At 39.0% G+C, this 20,312-nt stretch overlaps 1 protein-coding gene across 1 annotated transcript in view; it reads right to left on the minus strand.

The window, feature by feature from the left end:
• The window catches only part of atg7 (ATG7 autophagy related 7 homolog (S. cerevisiae)), a 61,653-nt gene that overhangs the window by 34,142 nt on the left and 7,199 nt on the right, over positions 1-20,312 (minus strand). The window contains exons 9-17 of the mRNA XM_069146230.1: positions 18,634-18,755; positions 17,139-17,229; positions 16,803-16,947; positions 14,948-15,106; positions 10,741-10,935; positions 8,766-9,011; positions 7,198-7,313; positions 5,545-5,620; positions 1,511-1,591 (exon numbers count right to left, since the gene is read on the minus strand). Of these exons, the coding sequence (XP_069002331.1) occupies positions 1,511-1,591; positions 5,545-5,620; positions 7,198-7,313; positions 8,766-9,011; positions 10,741-10,935; positions 14,948-15,106; positions 16,803-16,947; positions 17,139-17,229; positions 18,634-18,755 (1,231 nt within the window). The remainder of the gene's footprint in view (positions 1-1,510; positions 1,592-5,544; positions 5,621-7,197; positions 7,314-8,765; positions 9,012-10,740; positions 10,936-14,947; positions 15,107-16,802; positions 16,948-17,138; positions 17,230-18,633; positions 18,756-20,312) is intronic.

The raw sequence follows: 20,312 nt of genomic DNA on the forward strand, positions 1-20,312 counted from the left end.
TTGTTTCCATAGTGACCTGGCAGCACACAGCTGACTGCGGCAGGAATACACACAGACAGACATGCACTTGCTCACACACACACACACACACACACACACACACTGAAGACAAAGACGGAAACATACACACACACACATTAAAGTGAACGCACGGATAGATGGACAGAGGGACCCACAAAGGGGGGAGAGATAAGGACAAGAAGAAGCAGGAAGGGAGCGACGGTAAGACAGAATAGAGGAAAAGCAGGAGAAGTGAAACAGCGGACTGAAAAGAAAAGAGTGAAAGGCCGATAAGCAGATGCAAAACAGAGAGGGTAAAGATGTGTGGGTGGGATTAAAACATATTCACTACAAAACCTTTATTTCTGCCTTTGCAAAGAATTGTCTTTCCTCATGTTGGCCATTGTTCCTGACTACACGGCCTTTACCCAATCCCCATCAGACCATATGAAACCTCTGTGCAGAGTGAATAATCTCATCAGTCACACAGGCAGAAACATGACGCCTTAAAATGGGGTGGAACGCTATACTTTTTTCCAAAGCGTAGGTGGAGAAAACTTTAGTGCGCAAGTTAGCCAACTCCCTCCCTCCTCCGCCTCTTGGTTTCTCCCTCTGTCTTGACATGAAAGTGATAGATCTGGGGCTTTATGACCTCTTCATAGACACAAAGACTGCATTGAGATCGGGGGAGAATGAAGGGAGAGCGAACCAGCCCTCCACTCATCACAACACCCTTTCTTCAGCTCTGCACTTCCTCGACATATAACCCCCCTGAATTCCCCTTCTTTATTTTAACTTTCTCCCTCCATAAATTGTGGTTTTCTATCCCTCCTCCCCTGGTCTTACACCAGTGTACTCCAACCAATCACATCGCTGGACGCTGCTTGCCACATTGACCAGTTGGCTATGGACCAATGACAAAGCAGTAAAAAAACACTAAGGGCAATTTCTCCCACCCCACTTGGCTGATTTAAGATTTATGGACCTTTCAACAACCCTTCTCTACACACACACACACACACACACACACACACACACACACACACACACACACACACACACACACACACACACACACACACACACACACACACACACACACACACACACACACGGCAGTGGTGGGAGCTAATTCCACTCATACGACAGTTACTGACATCAATGAGCAACTGCTGCCTGATTGTTACCATATGGTTTTACAAGCTTTTCTGTGTGTGTCTCCTCAGTATTCCTCAAGGAACAACATTTCAACACCACAGCTACACTGACTTAATGTGGAAATGGGAGCGATGGGAATCCCCTTATTTCTGCTAAGGCTGCAATTTGTGTTTCAAAACAATGTGGTCACATAGTAACAGAATCTAATTTGATAAGTAAATCAGAACCTCCCCGACTGTATCTATGTTTCAATCTTTCAAGAAAACTGGAGTTTGCCATTAAAACAGTGCTGTTACAAAACTGGATTTTAAAACAAAATAACAACTGTTCACTTGCAATTTGTGCCACTTACAATGGGTGAGCAGGCTGTGCATTTGTCAAAGGCCAGGCTGGCAGGCAGGACATTGTCGAACCTCGAAAGAAAGCCCCGGATCTGTGGAAGAGAAATCAACACTCTTAAAACAAAACACTTTTTTTTTTCTTTCTCATAAAAGCACATTTGAATAATGTGAAGTCTAACCAGAAAGGCACAAGTTGGAAAAAAAAAAAAAAAGGGAAAAATAAGCAGATTTTGGTGGGAGATTTTGTTGTGTTTAGCAAGAGACTTAATCAGTCTTGAATTTGTATCTAATGCCCATGATGCCTTCGTTCCATGTAAGCAAACGTAAATGTAACAACAACACAGTAGTAAACATGGAAATGAAATGGAGATTTGCCAGCAGTTTGACTTTGGCTTTTTCTGTATTGAATAATAAAGCAGAGAGCTCCCTCTGGTGGCAGCAACCGCTACAGTGAAACATTTCCACCACATTTCTCACTGCTGAAAAACCTTCAATACTAATTATGGCTAATTATCTTAATTACTATATATACTGTATATTCTTTTCATCACTTCCCTTCACATCCTCCTGCTTTTTAATAAAAGCTTCATGCAATTATGTTTTCTTGCGACACACATTAGACCAGAGCATGAAATGACTTCCTGACTATAATTATCTGGTGGTGAAATGGACAAATATATTTACGACCAATTATTGTGCATAGGGTGGAAATTAAAAGCTTTTAATTCCTGGCTTGGATGTTTGGGTGCAAACGTCATGACATATTCAAGCACCCCGATTTTACTTTTTCTTTATGGAGCCAACTTTTCACTAACCCCAACTCTGTGGTAACTGAAGGCTATCATCTTGAAACTGTATGCCTGAAAGTGAAGTACAATTGGTGCAGTGCTTTTAAAATCACTTTATTACATCTTCACAGCACATTTCCTTTTCTTTATTCCCTTCCAGTATTTTTCTATCTTTTCATCTCCATGCTTAACATTTCAATTAAGGTGGCACATTCAAGGACAGGCAAAGGAGAATAAAAAAACAGGAACAGGAACAACAAGGAAGATAATCTAACTGCAATAAGCAGGAGGTATGATTATAACATTATTGTGTCAAGAGAAATGTTAGAGATAACATGTCCAGTGAATGAGGAACAAATGAAAGGCTGATGAGCGAGTCCGACCAATGGGTGAGCTGCAACAAGTGAGATGGACCTGAACAGACAATAAGCTCTACATAATATTACACAGCCTTTATAGAGAGCATACTGAGTACAGACGTCCAGTTTTATTTGGAAATGATGGAAAATGGAAATGAATAGTCATTCAAGCACTGCCTATGAGACCTGTATTATTTAAGAAGGTAAAGCCTATTGCTGCCTACAAAGACAAACGGTTCACACTGACAATGAACATTTACAGCTTTGAAAGTATATGTCTAGTCAATGTGCATGTTTGGTGGCCCCTAGAAGGCGCCTTACTTTCCTCCTACATCATACTTTTCATACATGTTTACAGTTTATTTATAATTTTTTTCTTTCTTTTCATCCATATTACAATATTACATTTATTGAAAAAAATAAAATAAATCATCGATTTTCCCTTTTAAAGGTTTGTTTGAGCATCTGAACTGAGGGTCGGAGGAGTGTGGTTTGCCGCTCAGACTGTGAAGCCCCATGAGGCAAATCTATGACTTGTGATATTGGGCCAGATAAATTCATTTGATTTGACTTGGCATGGGTCCGTATAAAAGTGCACTGTTTTATTGGCTGTTACTTAACACCTACAAAAGGTTTCTGTTGTCCATTAGTGTTGATCATTCGATTTAGTTTGGGTTCAGACACGCAAATGTACCCAAAAACAAGCGGACAAAATTCCCATTGATTTCAGAGATAACTATGGAATGAATTTCAGGGAGACAGACTGAATTATTTTTTTTTAAGACCAAAATAAAAAAAATTCCAGCTACAATTATCCTACACTCACAAGTGAAAAAAAGCTTATAGCGATTAAAAATGTTGATATACTTGCACTCACTTGTTCAGTTGGCTACAAGTAAGATATTGTGTAGTTTTTCTACGTCACCACAAGCTGTCACTGTGGCACCACAGAAAAAACAGCCGGCAGCCGCAAACTCCAAAACTGCAGCCGAGATTGCTGGTGGAACAGGCGCGATATATACAAACACTGGAAACACACACATTCACTCCTTCCTCATGTGGATTAGTTACTTTAGGTTTCTCTCTTTCTTTTTTTCTCATCATTATCTCACCCTTTGTCTGTCTCTATCTGTACACGAACACACCACATTTGCCTGCCATTTTTCGATGGGTTATTGAGTCGAAATACCACGAGCAGCAGAGGTGCCAAACAAATGCCACAATATTGATGATGATGCAAATGGGGGTGTTGAGATAAGGCAGTTACTTGGCTAAGGGTCACAGTTTGGTCAGGTCTTCCTCTATTAAGTGACTATACCCTTCCCCCAAGCCCATAGTATATAATTATTATTTCAGTGACATTAACTGTGCTTATGAAAAAAATTCTGTTTGGCAAAGCAGTCTTGGAAAACTTAGGTTGTACCATTTACATGCATTTTCAGTTGGGCTGCATCCAGGCCTTTGACAACAAGGAACTTTTTAGTTAATCTTACGAATATTATGTTTTTGTTCTTGGTAATTACTGAAAGAGCAGAGTCTTGCCTCTGACCTCACTATATGTGACCTGACAATACTTATATTTTTCGAATTTTTTTTCAATCAAATCCAATCATACATTCATGAAAGAAATACACTAGCTTTGAAGAAAGGTTAATTGCTCTTCTCGTGCCACTATCTTTATAAATCCAACCTCATATCCATCCAAGGTTTTTGGGGCAAATGATCTTTATAAAAACACACAGACCCGTTTAAAACAACTCCACAAAACTGTCTAGGGCAAAAATTAAGTCATGCTCAAAGACAATGTCCGAAGACAGACCATAGGAAAATTGCTACACAAAGGTCCATATCCGCACACGCACACTTTCTTCTCCACAGTTCTACTGGGAGTATCACCTGCTGCAACTAACCCGTTGATTATCCGTATGTGTTTAATTATGGTCTTCCCACTGTTTCCATTAAGTCTTGTCTGACCTCAACTGCTGTGTTTTCTTGATCTATGAGATGGAATCGGATTTGGTCAATATGACAGCAGCTAATTCAAGTCTAGTCATCTTCTGTTGTGGCAAGCCACAAGACTTTATCCTGCACCCTAAGCCTAAAAATGTAAAAAGCACTGAATACAATTCATTATTATAGATAATGCAATAGAAAGCTGAAGTTTGCGTGCAATAAAATATCTTCCTGTCTCAGTAAATGGGATTCTTACTCTTTTAAACACACGAGGCAACCATTAAAATGTCCAGAACAGAAACGTTTGTGCAATGCAGTGCAAAAAACATCAGATGTAAAAATGTGGTTACTACATATATTTAAATGAAGGTGGACAAATTACCACTAAATACAACTTCAAAACAGGTCACAGCTTCCATACAAACAACTGTTGTAGCCGTCTCATTTTCAGTAAGGTGCTATTTAAGCAAATATGCAGCAGTACACAACGTCAGTGACAAAAGCTACCCTTTTTACTTGTAGAACATGATTAAAACATGACCTGTTCTTGATGTGCTCAATCCTGAAACACTCAGACATGCAGTCATCTTCTATACTCCATTATACAACAAGTAGTTCCAACCCAGCAATCTGATTGCTCAACTGTACGTTTGGAACGTGCTCAAATCACCATAAAGCACTCTGTTCATCACTAGAAACACCACTCCGCCTTCTTAATGGGAATATATAATTGGAATTGAATTTTATTTAATATGCAGTATAATGTTGTTTACTTTTTATAGGTCTATTAAATGTGACCCATTTGGTAAAATAATTTTTTGGTCCTTTTTTGTCGCTCCGAGCACCAGTACTGTAACACCACAGTGTATGGGTATAGCACAGAGAGTTCTTAGCATTAAACACAAATTTTATGAATGTGATTACGTTTGAGTTTGTGTGTCTGACCTGATGTGGCACGAGACCCAGGGAGGTGGGAGGTTCATTCATTCTGTCGTCACTGCTGCTGGCCACTGCATAGCCACTGGAGACAGAGAATAAAGACAAATTTGTATTCATTATTCTTTTTCCACATAACTGTAATAATAACTTGTGTAACTTTAAAGCCTTTTTAAAAATTGCAGTACGTGTCCCCTAAAAAACAAATCCCACAACATCACACAATTTATGTGTAACAGAAAAGTATGTATATTAATGCATGCTGATTCATTTATGACACAGAACTGTAGCAAACCCACACTGTAAATGAAATTGTACCAATACATGCCACTGAATTTGGTAACCTATTGGAGCACTTAGAGATCGTGGTTGCTTGAGTGTTACAAAATATTAAATTTTTCATGTGAGAGCTTCTGCTTTCCAGAACATTTAGACAGGTTTAAAAGATTGTACTCTGTGGATAACAATAATGAGAATACCACGTCTCCCACTGAGCTGACAGTGGTTTTGCAAAGTCAGAAATGTCTGTCAAGCAGCTGCAACATTAATCCTTATGTACCTATGTTTCCAAAGCCCATGCTTGTTACAAGGTAAGATTGCATATGAAAGCTAGCTAAGGGACTTCAAGGGGATAAAGAGATGGCGGAATGGGGGTTATAAAGAATGAAATAAATACAGCTATAAAGTGAAAAACAAGAACTCTGACAGGGCCAATGCAAGAGGGGCAGATCTTAGTGTAAAGGAAGGAACTACACAACCAAATGGGTACAGAGAGCACATGAAAACTCTCCATTCTCCATTGCTTTCTAAGGTTTTTTATCCAGGACAGAAAAAAACCCATCTCTGGAGCAGCTTATAATGTCTCAAAACATTCTGAGAGAAAATGCCTGTCTTACCATGCTGAGTAAGCAGCCACTTTAGTATGATTTATACTGAAAAAGGCACAGACTAGTCCATTTTCACAAAGGCACACCCACATACATGACTGCATACCTAATAGGCATGAAAACATCCCCATCTGTGTCTAGAAAAAAAATTGAGCGAGTACAGATTGCCAAGCGAACATTAAAGCTGGCTGAAGCTCAGTTTTAGAGCTTTTGAAGCATAAAAATAAGAAAAGGAAGGGGTGGGGGATGGGATCTGTGCCACAGCCAAATTACAGATATTACCTACAGTGCGGGGTAAGATCTCTGCAGCAGTGCTGGAAACATCTCCCTTAGTTTTAAGCCCCTGGTGAGGTAGGGCAAAGCTTTGACTAGAGCACTTCCGAGAGCTACTAGTAATCACAGTTTCTCATGAAAGTATGTGAGCGCCTGCCTCCTAAAAGTGCTAGCTAGGACGTTTTATAAAGATAAAGATTAAAATGTGGAGCCTGCTGGGGGAAAAAAACTAAAAGCAAGTTGTTTGCAGTGTGACATAAAACCTTTTTCTAAGCAGGGGGTATTTTTTTTAGAACCATGCTAAGAGGTGGTTATCCCAGAAATAGGGAACCTGAGGGAAGAAGCACAAGTGAAAAAAGACGTGACTGTGTGACACTGCACAGATAAACTCCAGCGGCTACAGATCAGAGACACAAGCTACAGAACAGACTGTAAGTCCACAAAGTTATTCCTTACAGCATAATTCCTAATAACGCGGCAATATAGCTTTTATTGCGCTTACCCTTCACTGTGCTGTAGAATGGACACCATCATTTCAACAGCCAGGGCTCCAGCAATCATGGCGAGGCCTGGTCTGCTGACTGTGCACTGCTGATCCAGGGTCCGATCCCTGGTTGACTATTTACAACAAAATATAACAATGGCATTAACAGCTGGCAATAGTAAAATACTAATGACATCAATATGAGGAATCACATCCTGACATCAATGCAGAAACCCAAAATTCAACACATTAAAATCAAGTGGATTTCCTCCAGTGCAAGGCGAAAAGTGGAGAGCAGAAACTTTGGAGGTTACCACCAATCAAATGGGTTTTAGCTGATGTTCTTATCCAAAGTGGCCAAGGTTTTGATTGCAGACTGTTTGCCACACATTGACTATGGACTTTTAGTAATGCCATATTATGTTTATAAATGGGACCATTAATGTAGCTCTGTCCTTGAGTGGCAACCTGTGGTTCAGTGTCAATCAGTGAAAAAGGCTCCAGCCTTTCCACAATGCAGTTAGTGGATGGATAGATGGATGGACCGATAATGTCTGTATCAAACTGCATGGCATTTCATCTACTACTACTACTACTACTACTACTACGACGACGACGACCACTACTGGTCAGGATATTACACTGTGGACTTGGCTGGATCAACAAGTCAACAAAATGGAAAGGTAAACTTATGGCATCCACACATTTAAAACAATGCTCTCATTATATTATTTTACAACTTTCTATTAATTAATTTACCAAAGTTAAACTCATATCTGCATTCAGAATTCAGTGAGAGCATGCTGAGCCCATAATTTAAATGTTAATATTCCTACAATCTGTGACTGTGAGCCAGAGCCACATAGCTTTTATAGGAGAATTCAGAACTGAATGGAACAAGTTCCCAACAATTGGCGGTGGACTTTAATAACCAGTGAATGGTCTTTATACATTACTCATATCAAAAGGTCATGAGAGAGAAAAAGACCACAGAGAAAAACAAAGATTGTTAGGGAACACAGGCAGAATGTGGGAGGTGAAAGACGTGTGATTTTCACACAAGTGGAAAGGTTGTGTCATGTTTCTTCCCTTCTTTTTAATGTCACAACTATGCAGCCTGTGACAATTTAAATGTTACTCCTAGTGAATGTAAAATTAATCTCAATCATTGGGCTAAAACCTGCAATTTAAACCTGCATCAATAGATTTTTTTTCTTAACTTGGGGGGCAGTAAAACAACCTTTAAACTAACCACTGATAATATCTTTGCAACAGTTCCACAGAGCAATATTCATATGGAATCGTGTTTCTTGCTACTCAACATATTTAAGTTCAAAATTCACTCTCGTTTTGGTTTCCACCAACTCCTGAAAAAAAGTACACAGTGGGATTTTGAGAGCTAAAACAGATCACATCAAGTAGTAATTTAATCCATTGTTAGTAAAAAACAATGCATCTATCAAGAGAGAGAACATCTCAAAGAATCCAACCTGTTGCATGCATATTCTTAAATGCTTGCGTTGTCATGCGTGTTAATTTTGAGTGCATTAAGTGAGTTTGAGTGTATGCCTGTGTGTTTTCCTCACATCTCCCGGTGCCACAACGTCATTGCAGAAGTAGCAGCCCAGCTTGTATCCAGGGATGTTGGAGAACAGAGAGGATCCTGGGATGGAGGGTGCAGAACGGCCCGGCGTGGAGGATGAAGAGGAAGTCGAGGAGCAGGAAGGGGAGGAGTCTGCCCCTGTGGAAACACTCTGGCTGACGGGAGGTTTCTTCAGGCCGTGGCGCATCACAACAAACGTGTCAAAGCCCAAAGCAGCATTCACCACAAGCTGATGAGTGAAAGATAACAATCGGGGTGCTTCATCGTAATTGTGATTATTACATAAACGATTAAAAAAAAAAAAAGGTTGGCTTGATTAGGGACATTTTAAATTTCTCCTGAACTAACACAGCACGTTTCAACCAAATCAAATGAACCAAATGGCTTGCTTTACACAGACAGTGGGGCTACAAAGTACTGAATCATTTCAGAAAAGCAATGGAATACAACATCAATAGGCTTTTTAAAATGTTGAAAGCATCACGACTCTCAGAGAAACGGTTCAAAGAAATGTTGCTAATTAGCAGTGCAGTCTGAAACACCCCCACGGCACAAATGGCCCAAAAAAAACCATTCAGCTAAGTAGTAGATGATGAAACCTTAATCAGCAGTCCAGAAAAAAAAACAAAAAACAAAAAAACTCAACAATATAGAGGTTGCATCAGTGTTACCACTGAGTTATTGACATAATGTTCAATAAATCTAATGTTGCCTGGCAACTAATGAAATACAAAACTGGTAAAAAGAAAATGTGCCCTGGTTCCAGTTTCCTGGAAGAAAAGGGAAAGGAATTCCCAATTTCAGATTCAAGCATAAAGGAAGTGAAACAAGATCTATGTAAAAAAGTAATTCATGTCTCCTGACAGTGCAGCACAATGGCTCGTGGTCTAATGTAACCCTTGAGCAAGCAAATCTGTTGAAATCTATTGTCTCAATTTCCTTAATTTGCCTCAGTACCACCATCAAAATACTATTAAAATAATAAAGTGCATAAAACAGGCATATTCTAGGTGACCACAATGCATCATTACATACCAATCAAGGACATAACACATTTGTATTTGAAACTATTTTTTTTTTTACTTAGCTTCATCATGTGAAACGCAAATTGAAAAAAAAATTGAATCTTAACAGGCAGGAGTTGAACCTGCGAGGCTTTACACCTCCAGCACCTCCATCGGGGACCATCTGGGTTGCTGCATGCTCATCACTGACCACCACTAATGGATGTCTCTTCCCTTATCTAGCAACATTTCCTGATGGCAGGGCGGTGAACAGGGACGCCTCCCTGATACCATCTGCAGCTAACATATCTATGAAGTTGCTATTTCCTTGAGTCTGGGCACGTTTTCTTAGCTAGGGCCAAAAGTGTGGCTTCTCGGCCCTCTCTCCAAAGGGTCCTTTCTGAAGGAAGTGGCTCCCCATCTGAGTCCCGTGGCTCTCGTCTTGCTTCCTTCTTTCACCACCTCTTTTCACCACTGTCAGCATGCAAGATTTGACCAAATCTTGCATGCTGACAGTGTATTAGCTCTATCTTGTGATAATTACGACCTCGGACCTCAGCACTCTTCTTGTAAAAAGTGTAAACACAAGCTCATTTAAAGGCAGCATATATGTGCTTGATGGTTGATTTTGTTCACCAGCTAGTTTCTAACTCCATCTGTTAACTGCTGCTGGTCAGTAGATTAATGAGTGTTTTGTTTTTTAAAACATAATTTTTCTGTGGCAACAAAAGAGGTTAACATGAGCTGTGACACTGCGCCACACTGCAGCAGCTTTAATGATCATTTCTCATGTGTACTTCATTGCAGATGTCCACTTTCACATCGCCTGTCATGAGCTCATTCATTCTTCATATGCAAAATATTGTAAGGGGAGCTTTAATTGCTCCACCACCTGCTAACCCAACCCCACTGGTGCGTTACTGTCATTGTACATCATGTACTGTTCCCTCCTACCTTCCTCTTGCTGGCAGCTATTACAGTAGGCAGCCAGCGGCTCTCCCTCGTATCCATCAGTAAGAACACCACATCATGCTCTGAAATGAGCTTCTCCAGCTGCTCGACTTCCTTCTGGGCCTGGGAGAGAGTAGCCTGAGAGAAATTCACTGGGTGGCCAGGCATGGGGATGCTCATATTATAACCCTCTGCATTCTGCAAAAGGAAGAAAAACACAGTGTCAAAGAGGTTGAAAAAAACAGGACACTGCTACAAGCCCATGTACCCATGTAGACTTTACAAATCCCTGGGGTATTCATAATCATCCTTCTTTTGTATGCGCAACAAAGTACAATTGTTGATATGAATAATTTTATTTTAAATGGGGTATTTGCAAATGTTACATTTTCACAGATTGATTTAAAAAAAAAAAAAAAAAAAAAAAAAAAAAAAAAAAAAAAAAAAGCTTATGTGGGAATTGTTGAATTGTTGGGCTCCTCTGTATGATGTTGTAACGTTCTGTTATAACCTGTGTTGTGATTTGGCACTATATAAATAAAATTGACTTGACTTGACTTGAATAAAGCAAGCAGAGGGCAACACGTTGGACAATTGAATTAAATCATGGAACACATGGTGCTGAATTATATTGAGCTAAATTAATTTGGTAGACATGACAGATTGCTTTACAATAGGCTATTTGGCTGCTTGTTTCAAAAACATTGGTACTTGCGTACCGTGCTGCGAACAGATCGGGTCCAGTCTACATCCAGGACATGGTCCAACCTTACATCCCAGCCCGCTCCCTCCACTCTGCTTCTACCGATCGGCTTGTTGCTCCCTCACTGCGAGCTAAACACTCTACAAAATCACGACTGTTTGCTGTCCTGGCTCCTAAATGGTGGAATGAGCTCCCCACCGACATCAGGACAGCTGAAACTCTGTACATCTTCCGCCGCAAACTAAAAACACACCTCTTCCCAACTTTACCTTGAACAGTAGAACTTTAGTAGCACTTAAAATGGCACTTACTGATAGCACGTTGTAGTTTGGCTTTCGTGAAGAAATTGTATTTCCTTGATTCCTGTTGTTCTGGGTTTTGTACCCTCATGGTTGAAATGCACTTATTGTAAGTCGCTTTGGATAAAAGCGTCAGCTAAATGAAATGTAATGTAATGTAATGCTTGTTTAAAAAAACAAGCTGTATCTGTCAATCTGGTGAACTCAGAGGTTACAATGGAAAGATTACTTGCATAAAGCAATCCGCTTAAATGCAACTTTTAAATTAGTCTACATCTTGCCAGTTGTCTGATATGCACCACTGCATACTGTGTAGGTCACTGATGAAACACATTATGTCAGAAATATGGAGTCAAGGCAAATTGTTTTGCAATTATCAAAATTGTATATTTACCACTAGTGTACATGCTCACATCAATGAATGAAGAAAAACGTTTGTGGCAGGGTTAGTATTTTTGGTCTAAATATGTTGTAGTCCTTTAACACTATAATACTCTCTTGGCATCATATCAAACATACTGCCTTCGAACAGACACTTGTGGTGAAATATTTACATTAAAATGTTCACTCTTGGTCAAAAACGTACAGTAACTTTCAAAGTAAACTTTTCTCTTATAAGCATTTATTCTGACATCACAACCACTAACGTAACTAATTTTTCACTTCAGGTGAGCAAGAGTTGACTTCCGGTCTATTTTAGTCCAATCTAAATGTGGACAGTGACGGACTCTCTGTTGGAATCAAGTTGAATAGCAGTACAGACTCATTGTTATCATTCGCCTTAAGATTCATCAACATGATGCTGCCTTTTATCCTTTTAATTTTGTGTTGTTGTTTTTTTTATGGACTTTACTGGCCAGATTGAGATGGTCCTTAAGCTATACTTTGTCCTGTGTTTGGTCTAAAGCATCAAAATTAAAAGGTTAAATTTTTTTCAGGGGGTGGTCAGTCACTCTTTAAAGCAGCACATTTTAATTAATATAGTTCTTTACTAAATACATATAGCTTGGCACAAAGACCAGGGGCTACACTGTAATCAGAGTAATCTTCACATCTTTCCAGATTTTATATCCAACAGGTCCCTTTAATAGAAAATGCTTTTAGGCTGTAGGAAATTTCCAACACAGAAATTATCTTTATGTAGGGTCAAATACTGTATGTATTTTTGCTCTGCTGGCTGCTGACTGACACATATATCATAAAAAATAGGGACCACAGTGGATTTAGATCTCCAGTATACGTGAACAGTAAATGAAAAGAAAGCCCTTAAATCGTCGTTTCTAAAAGTCCTTTCAGAAACATGGCAAGGTAAAATGTAATATGTGAGACTGAGCCTCTGGGGGTTCAGTCACTTAAAGTCTTTTGTTGTCCAATGCCAAACTTATATTGCTACGTCTATCTCCAGGGGCTGGATATTCAACCATGAGGCAAATGGAAATGTCAAGAGTAATTTTGTAGTCAAGAGAGGGACAGAAAAGGCCATAGATGAAGTGGGATATTTTTGCAAGAAGAAATGCCACTTTTACTAAATCAGTGGATGTCAAGCCTTATCGCTTCACATTTCAGGAGTGGGAGCTGTTCACCAAGTCCTGAATTCACACTTTACTTTGACATAAGTGTTGCTAAGCAGCAACATTGTGACTTTGATGAACACAGTTCAACTAATGTATTTCTGTGCTTTCGGCGCCCTTGCTGCACTCACATTTCTTTCTATCTCTCGACCTGGCACCTGATGCCCCTGTGTTTGTAGAAACAACAAAAGCAGGAAGGAGAAGGAAACGGGCAAACACCCATACTGATAAAAATAGGAGCAGGTACAGATGCAAGTAGTGTCCAGGGCAGACAACCTAAGTGTCTAGACCCATCATGACAGCACAGAGCCATCCATCAGGTGCTGTACATCAGTTATTTCATTCTCTCCTTTGTTCCCAGAAGAATAAAGGAGGGCAGAGTGAGAGACTTGGACATGGTTGATGACAAGACAGTCATCAATTGTATTTATGGGAAGAGTCCATTTTTAAAGAGCAGGTCTTCTTGACAATATTACCCCAGGCTATTGCATTTCATTTGAGGAACAACCTATTACTGAGTCATAATTGCAAGTTATGCAAATCAATATCTTAAACTGAGGCTTAAATCTCATTTCAAGGATCAGACTGTGATGTGACAGAAGAGGAGACTGGGGACATGAGAGTACCGAGATGTCTGCTTTTAGTCAGTTTATTCAAAAATCACAAGCTGACGAGAAGCTGAGATTGCAAACAGTTCATTACAGAGGCTGTGCTCTGGTTTCCAAAACAGAACTCTTGGTAAGCCTTCATCTGACATCTGAAAAAGGATCTGAACAGTCCAAGTTCATTCCACTCCAAGGTGATGCCTCAATTCACTTCATTCAATTGATCGAGCATCCCTTGCCATTTTAATCCTGGCTATTATAAGAGACCCACAACCAGGGGTCCAGACCACACATGGAATCCTGAAATATATCTGAAAAGGTGACCAAATGGTTAAAGGTAGAGTTTGCCATCGAGATTACCAAGATTACCAAGCAACCAGCAGTGACACCAGAAGTTACTGCTACTCCTGATCAATTTGTCATTTTTACATTTCGGTTTTGCTACAGATCTAACAAACAAGATACAGCGTATCTTGGGAGGCAGGCAGAAGTAACGTTAATCATCTTATAATGAAATGCGTACACATACACGGGTGTACACATGATTCACTTTATAAATATGCATTTCGTTTTTTTGCATTTCCAAGTAGCCTCATAATAAGGGCTGCTGTCTTTCACAGCAAAACAGAGCCATGCTGTGGGTGTTTAACTGCTTTTTAATTTGCTTATATATCAAGATATCTCCCCACAGAGCACGCATTAGTCAGCAAAGTAATGAAACCGGCAGAATTAATCTGCAGATAACACAACTCTTCATTTTTTTTCCATCATTTGGTGAGCACACCTCAGATCTGATCAGTCATACTATAATGGTAATGCATTTTTACAGTGATTACATTTTGCCAAAGCTCCTGCATAAAGGAAAAAAAAACCTTTATATTTCTCAACTTGAGAAAAAGTAAAGAGGACTGATAACGAGATGACACCATCACAGGTTTCCTGGGGGAAAAAAAAAATCAATAATTTGATTCTCACAAATGAGGAGTGACAGAGGTGTCATATTCAAAATTGGAGTATTATAATTTGACTCACCACACCAGGAAAGATTTTGGTAAGTCGGTCAACAGCTGCTATGGCTTTGGCCTTCCCTCCTCCAAGACAGTCCTCAAACTCGTAGAGCGGCTGCCGAACCGGATTGGAGTACGAGATCTTTGCATTGTCTACAAATGTGATGTGTCTCACTCCCCATCCCTGGAGAACGAAGGAAACAAACCCAGTTCATCTTTTCTACCACATTAATTTGAAATACGTAGCTGCTATTTAATGACATGCAAATTGACCCAAGTGGCACTTTAAGCAGCTTCAGTGGCAATGAGTGAGGTAGTGCGCCCCATGTGCACTTCAAAGTTATTACTTAGTGACATTCAAGTTTAATTCCAAAATAATGGATGCATAAGTGTTCAGGCCGAGACAACCTTATTGTTCTAGTCGAAATGCTTTTCATCAATATAATTTTCTGTGAACACAAATTCTTGCCAGACTTTAAATGACCAGGGAATTTAGTTTTTCCAACACTGACTGAAAAACTGTCTGAGAGAGTGCTCTATGAACAATAGAGGACACAGACGTGAATTCAAAGGAGCATTATACCTTTTAAAAATTGTTTCAAAATATTTAAACAAAAAAAGTAGGCCAGCAGAGAAAATCTAATCTTTTGCAAATTAATCTGGTAATATATAATGAAATATGAGATGTCATAAATCAAAGAAAACAAGCTTAAAATAATTCAGAGGAAGTTTTAACAGCAGATCAGTTCAGGGGAAGGTTATCTGTTCTGTTTATCTTGAAAAGATTATGCTTAATCTACAGAAGAGACACTTAACAATAAAGAACTGCATGTTTTGAAGAGGCATGAACAGTTCTGGGTTTTGTACCCTCATGGTTGAAATGCACTTATTGTAAGTCGCTTTGGATAAAAGCGTCCGCTAAATGAAATGTAATGTAATGCAATGTAACAGCAGTGGTTTCTGAAAGTTCGTGGACAGTTGGCTCACTTATAAATAGCTGAGCTTCCATTTGCTGAGACATTAAAGTTAGATGAGATTCTGACCTATTACTTCTGATTTCTCTTTGTGAATGCCAGTAGCGCCCACATGTACAATGAAAAACTTTCAACACTCATATATACATCTGTTAATGTGTTTTTTTTTCTCTGATGTCACAGTCTAAAGCACATAAGAAGCAGCATGTTTTAATTGTTTCACTGCATCTTTATTTATTGCAAAGAACATGCCACTTTTTTGGTATGGATCCAAAATGAGAGATTTAAAATATTTAATATATGACAGCATGGTCAAGGTAGGTTGGTAAATGCTGCTTCCTTCAGGAGTACAATTATGATTTTATCTTTGCATCAAGGTTGTTCCAACATGTTGAGCTCCTACTTAAATCACTTTACTGATACAGTTTTGGGGTAATGTGGGAAAATTCAAAGTGTCATTCTCACTAAACAGTATTTAAATTTTGTTGACCTTACTTGCTGGTAGGAGATAGTGGAAAACATTGTGCACAGAACAAAACATTTTTATTTCGTGCTACTATCGTTGTCTCAAAAACGCCGCTGTCAATTTCTGACAGTTTGCCCGTGTCATAGACCCTCATGAATATAGAGGCATAGCACTGACTCAGGAGCACTTCTGTCAGCAGTCAAATAAGTTACTGTTTGGGTCACACTAATGTAGTAAGCAAGAACGTAGACAGTCTGTACAACCTGCTACTGCATCAGATATGACCAATACATGTGGTTAAAAAACTCGATGCAGCATCTTTGAAAAAAATTGGAATCCATGATTTGAAATATAATTTTTCAAACTGTCAAAACTGTGTGCCAAATTCCAGTTTAACTTTATTAGTTTGTCCACCAATCTATTTGGTTTTCCACTCTTACCATGAGAGTCCTGGCCACATTGCAGCCCAGCGTCCCCGCGCCCAGAAGAAGACACTTTGTGCTGACCACTTTGTCCAGGTCCAGGGAAGGAACCAGCCTCCACCTCATTAGCTTCAGGTTCAGGTCCACTGATGACTCTGCAAGCCTGGAGACAGTCCAGTGAGACAGCTGAAGACCTACATTGACCTCAATGTTTATTTCAGAATATACACAGTTTGAATGTCAGCAGCAACAAATTTGAACAGTTATGGGCCGGCGAAGTCCAGTCACGCACTTTTTATATACAATCTAAGGTCACACACTGACACTTCAACACATCTGTATCATGTATTTTACCTTTTAGGGTCCATGCATTCACTGAGGTTGACCATCCTGGGTCCCATGGCCCCCTTTGGGTTCTTCTCCCAACCTACACTCTTAGGACATGCTATGAAAAAAAATTAAAATGAAATAAAAATCTTAACAGAGTAAAGTAAAATTTCCCTTCAGCAACGAGAGAAACATGGAAACCGTTTACAGGACAACGGTGAAGTCGTGTGGCTGCACTCTGTTTGCAAAAACGTACTTCTCACTTACATCCAATTTAAAAACATGAATGTAACATACTTACAAATAAAATGATTATTTTTCTATTTGGTCCTCAAGAAACAGTGCTATGAAACCTATTGACAGCAAGTCAACCTCATAGTGGATTTATTTGGACCGCTTCAATTACAACAAGTTCTCCTGTGGCAAACAAAAACCAGTGCACAAAGAGATACAAACAAAAACTGAGCACTGTCTCATTCAAAACCTTATATATTGCCAAGTACAACAAATTATTTTAATCTATACCTTACAATGAATAATTTCAACCTTACAATTAATATGAGTCATACTTTTAGAGTACTTCAATTATGTAAATTCAAATCTGGTTAATAACATTACATGGTTGTAATAGTATAATCTGAAGCTAAAGATATTAGTACCTTATCCATTCATACCAGTCATAATGTTAAGTGGAAGGATAACAGGTTTCTTTATTCTATTCCTTTTGTTCTTGTTTTAGCAGCACTTTCACACAGTTGTATTGCTACATTGGACACTGATGCAGGACTCCTTGTTTACTTTTTGCTATTTAGATGTAGCCACTAAATGCATGCGTACATCTGTGTAATGCAGCATAAAATAAACAGTGAGTGGAAAAATATTAGTTTAACACAATTTAATTTCTCTTTTCGAATGAGATGTGTGGATGTTAATTTACGCAGTCAGGGCATTATTATCTTTGCCCTCTCATTTAAGCATTCAGACAGTGGTTCAGCTGAGCCTGGCGGATCTGAAAAGTTGGGCCATAGTGGATTCGTTAATCTCTTTGAAAACAATACTTGATTTGTCCATGCAAAACCAAACAAAATAGCTAAATTGATTTTTCTTTCATGAATATATCCTCTAGGAGTTAATTAAAAGCTAAGATGTGCTGGAGAGGTTGAATGAGGTAAACAAAGACACATCACCTGAACTCAACAAAAAACATCACAGAGCTACTCCCTTTCCCATACTCCCATTACCATTTAAATTACTTTCCTCCCTTATTCAGCAGATAAAGGAATAATGGCAACGCTTTCTGAGATTACTGTGGCTTAAAAAGGAAGCAGATAGTCTCAGTGAAAAGTGGCCTAAAACTGTGGGCTCATATCAGTGACAATAAAGTCACACAAGTGCAAGAACACACATTCAGACGAACACATCAGACACATATCAGCGCACACACAGACATGGTACACAATGTTAAGTGCACAAACAGAAGTATACCCACACAAACACAGACACACATAAAGAGACAGATTACCTGAGTTACTGGGAAGTTCGGGTAGTTTGACCTGGAAGATGACACTGTGCTGCATGGAGCGGCTTCCCTGCAGAGTTCTGTCCCGAAAACACAGCAACTCCACTGTGCCGACCTTAGAGCCCCTGACACACGCACAAAAACACACACTTTTTTTTTCAAAAAAATGCGACTATTAAAATCTCAGTAATAATGAAATACAACTGAACATGCAGTAATGTCTCTCTCACTCTAATTGAAGAAAGTAAACACATGAATGAGCACTCTTGACATTTTTTATCAACCTATGTCAACGGACCAAAACATTTTCCCTAATATGGTGCTAAATGACCGAGTCAGATTACACAATCAAATTCTAGTGAAATGACTGAATAAACAAGACATCACGGCTTCACTGCAATCCTATCTTCTCTCATCTACGCCTGTATCAACAGTTAATGTATAACACTGAGAGAAAGTGTAGTTAAGATTGGTGAGGTATATATAATGAAATCAGTCTCAAACTGCAGGGCATGAAGGCTTATCTTTGTATGTGCAGCTGATAAACCACTGATGTCAGAGGACACTATTGCTAAACATTGGAATTTCCTTATTTATGCAATAAAGATCGTTTTGAAATACCAGAATTAATGCCAGGGGAAAACTAAGCTGTTGAATAAAAAAGTGTGACAAAAAATGAGTTGAACTCTGAGGAGTATACAGCTCATCCAAACTGTTTCAACAAACGGAAATACAACGTCAGCTGAAATACACAGTGCTGACATTCTCAGATAATAATTTTGCAAAATAACAGAAATGTAACAATGTTTTTATTCATTTTCAGACATTCTCAAGATCAGCTTGGGGAGACTGTTAGTTACTTGTCATTTCTTAAAATCTCTTCAGAACAATTATCAACATGTCTGGCGTTGTGTTTTTGTCAAAATCCAAACGCTGTTCTGCGACATCGGCTCTTAAGTTTACATATTTCCATTTTGACTTTGATTTAATGTGTTTTGGAAGAGCCATTCAATGAAAATCTGTGGGAAAATAAAAAGCAGAACCTTCTTGATAGTTACTGTAGTTTACAGAGTCACTGTAGGAAAAGCAGGTACTTCATCAATAGCAAATTGCATCCTTTCATTTATACATGTCGACCATTGGTTGCTCTTGTTCCTCTGCTATAATGCTTCAGTTTTTGGAAATTAAAATAGAAGTGTCTTTGCCATATTACCTGTTTCACAAGAACAAAACTCCTGCATGTGATGTCATATTAAGAATAATACCAGCTGACATGAAATTAAAATGTCTCAAGTGACACCTGTAATGCCTGTCGTGTACTTTTTATCATTGTGTAAATATTTGAATTGACTGAAGGATTCTTGGATTAAATGTCAAGTAATAAATCTGATAACCTGCACTGACTCCTCCCTGTAGCACTGAAATATTCCTTCTGTAAACATACAAGTTTCCACACAGCACCATCATTTCTGCAATAACTTAAGTCAGTTTGTTGAGCAATTCATGAGCTGTAACATCACAATGCACTGAAATCTCTGAAGCTCAGTGATGTGTTTCATTTATGCGTCACACTTTGATGTGAAGACCAGACAGCAATAGGAGTAACAAATAAATCTCTCCGAATATCCTGCTTCCTGTTGCTCCTCAATACACGAACACATGGTAGCTATGAAAAAAAGAAC

This window comes from Embiotoca jacksoni, unplaced genomic scaffold (assembly GCF_022577435.1).
Source record: "Embiotoca jacksoni isolate LCO1_2020_lvr unplaced genomic scaffold, fEmbJac1.0.p SCAF_1, whole genome shotgun sequence".
Lineage (NCBI taxonomy): Eukaryota > Metazoa > Chordata > Actinopteri > Embiotocidae > Embiotoca > Embiotoca jacksoni.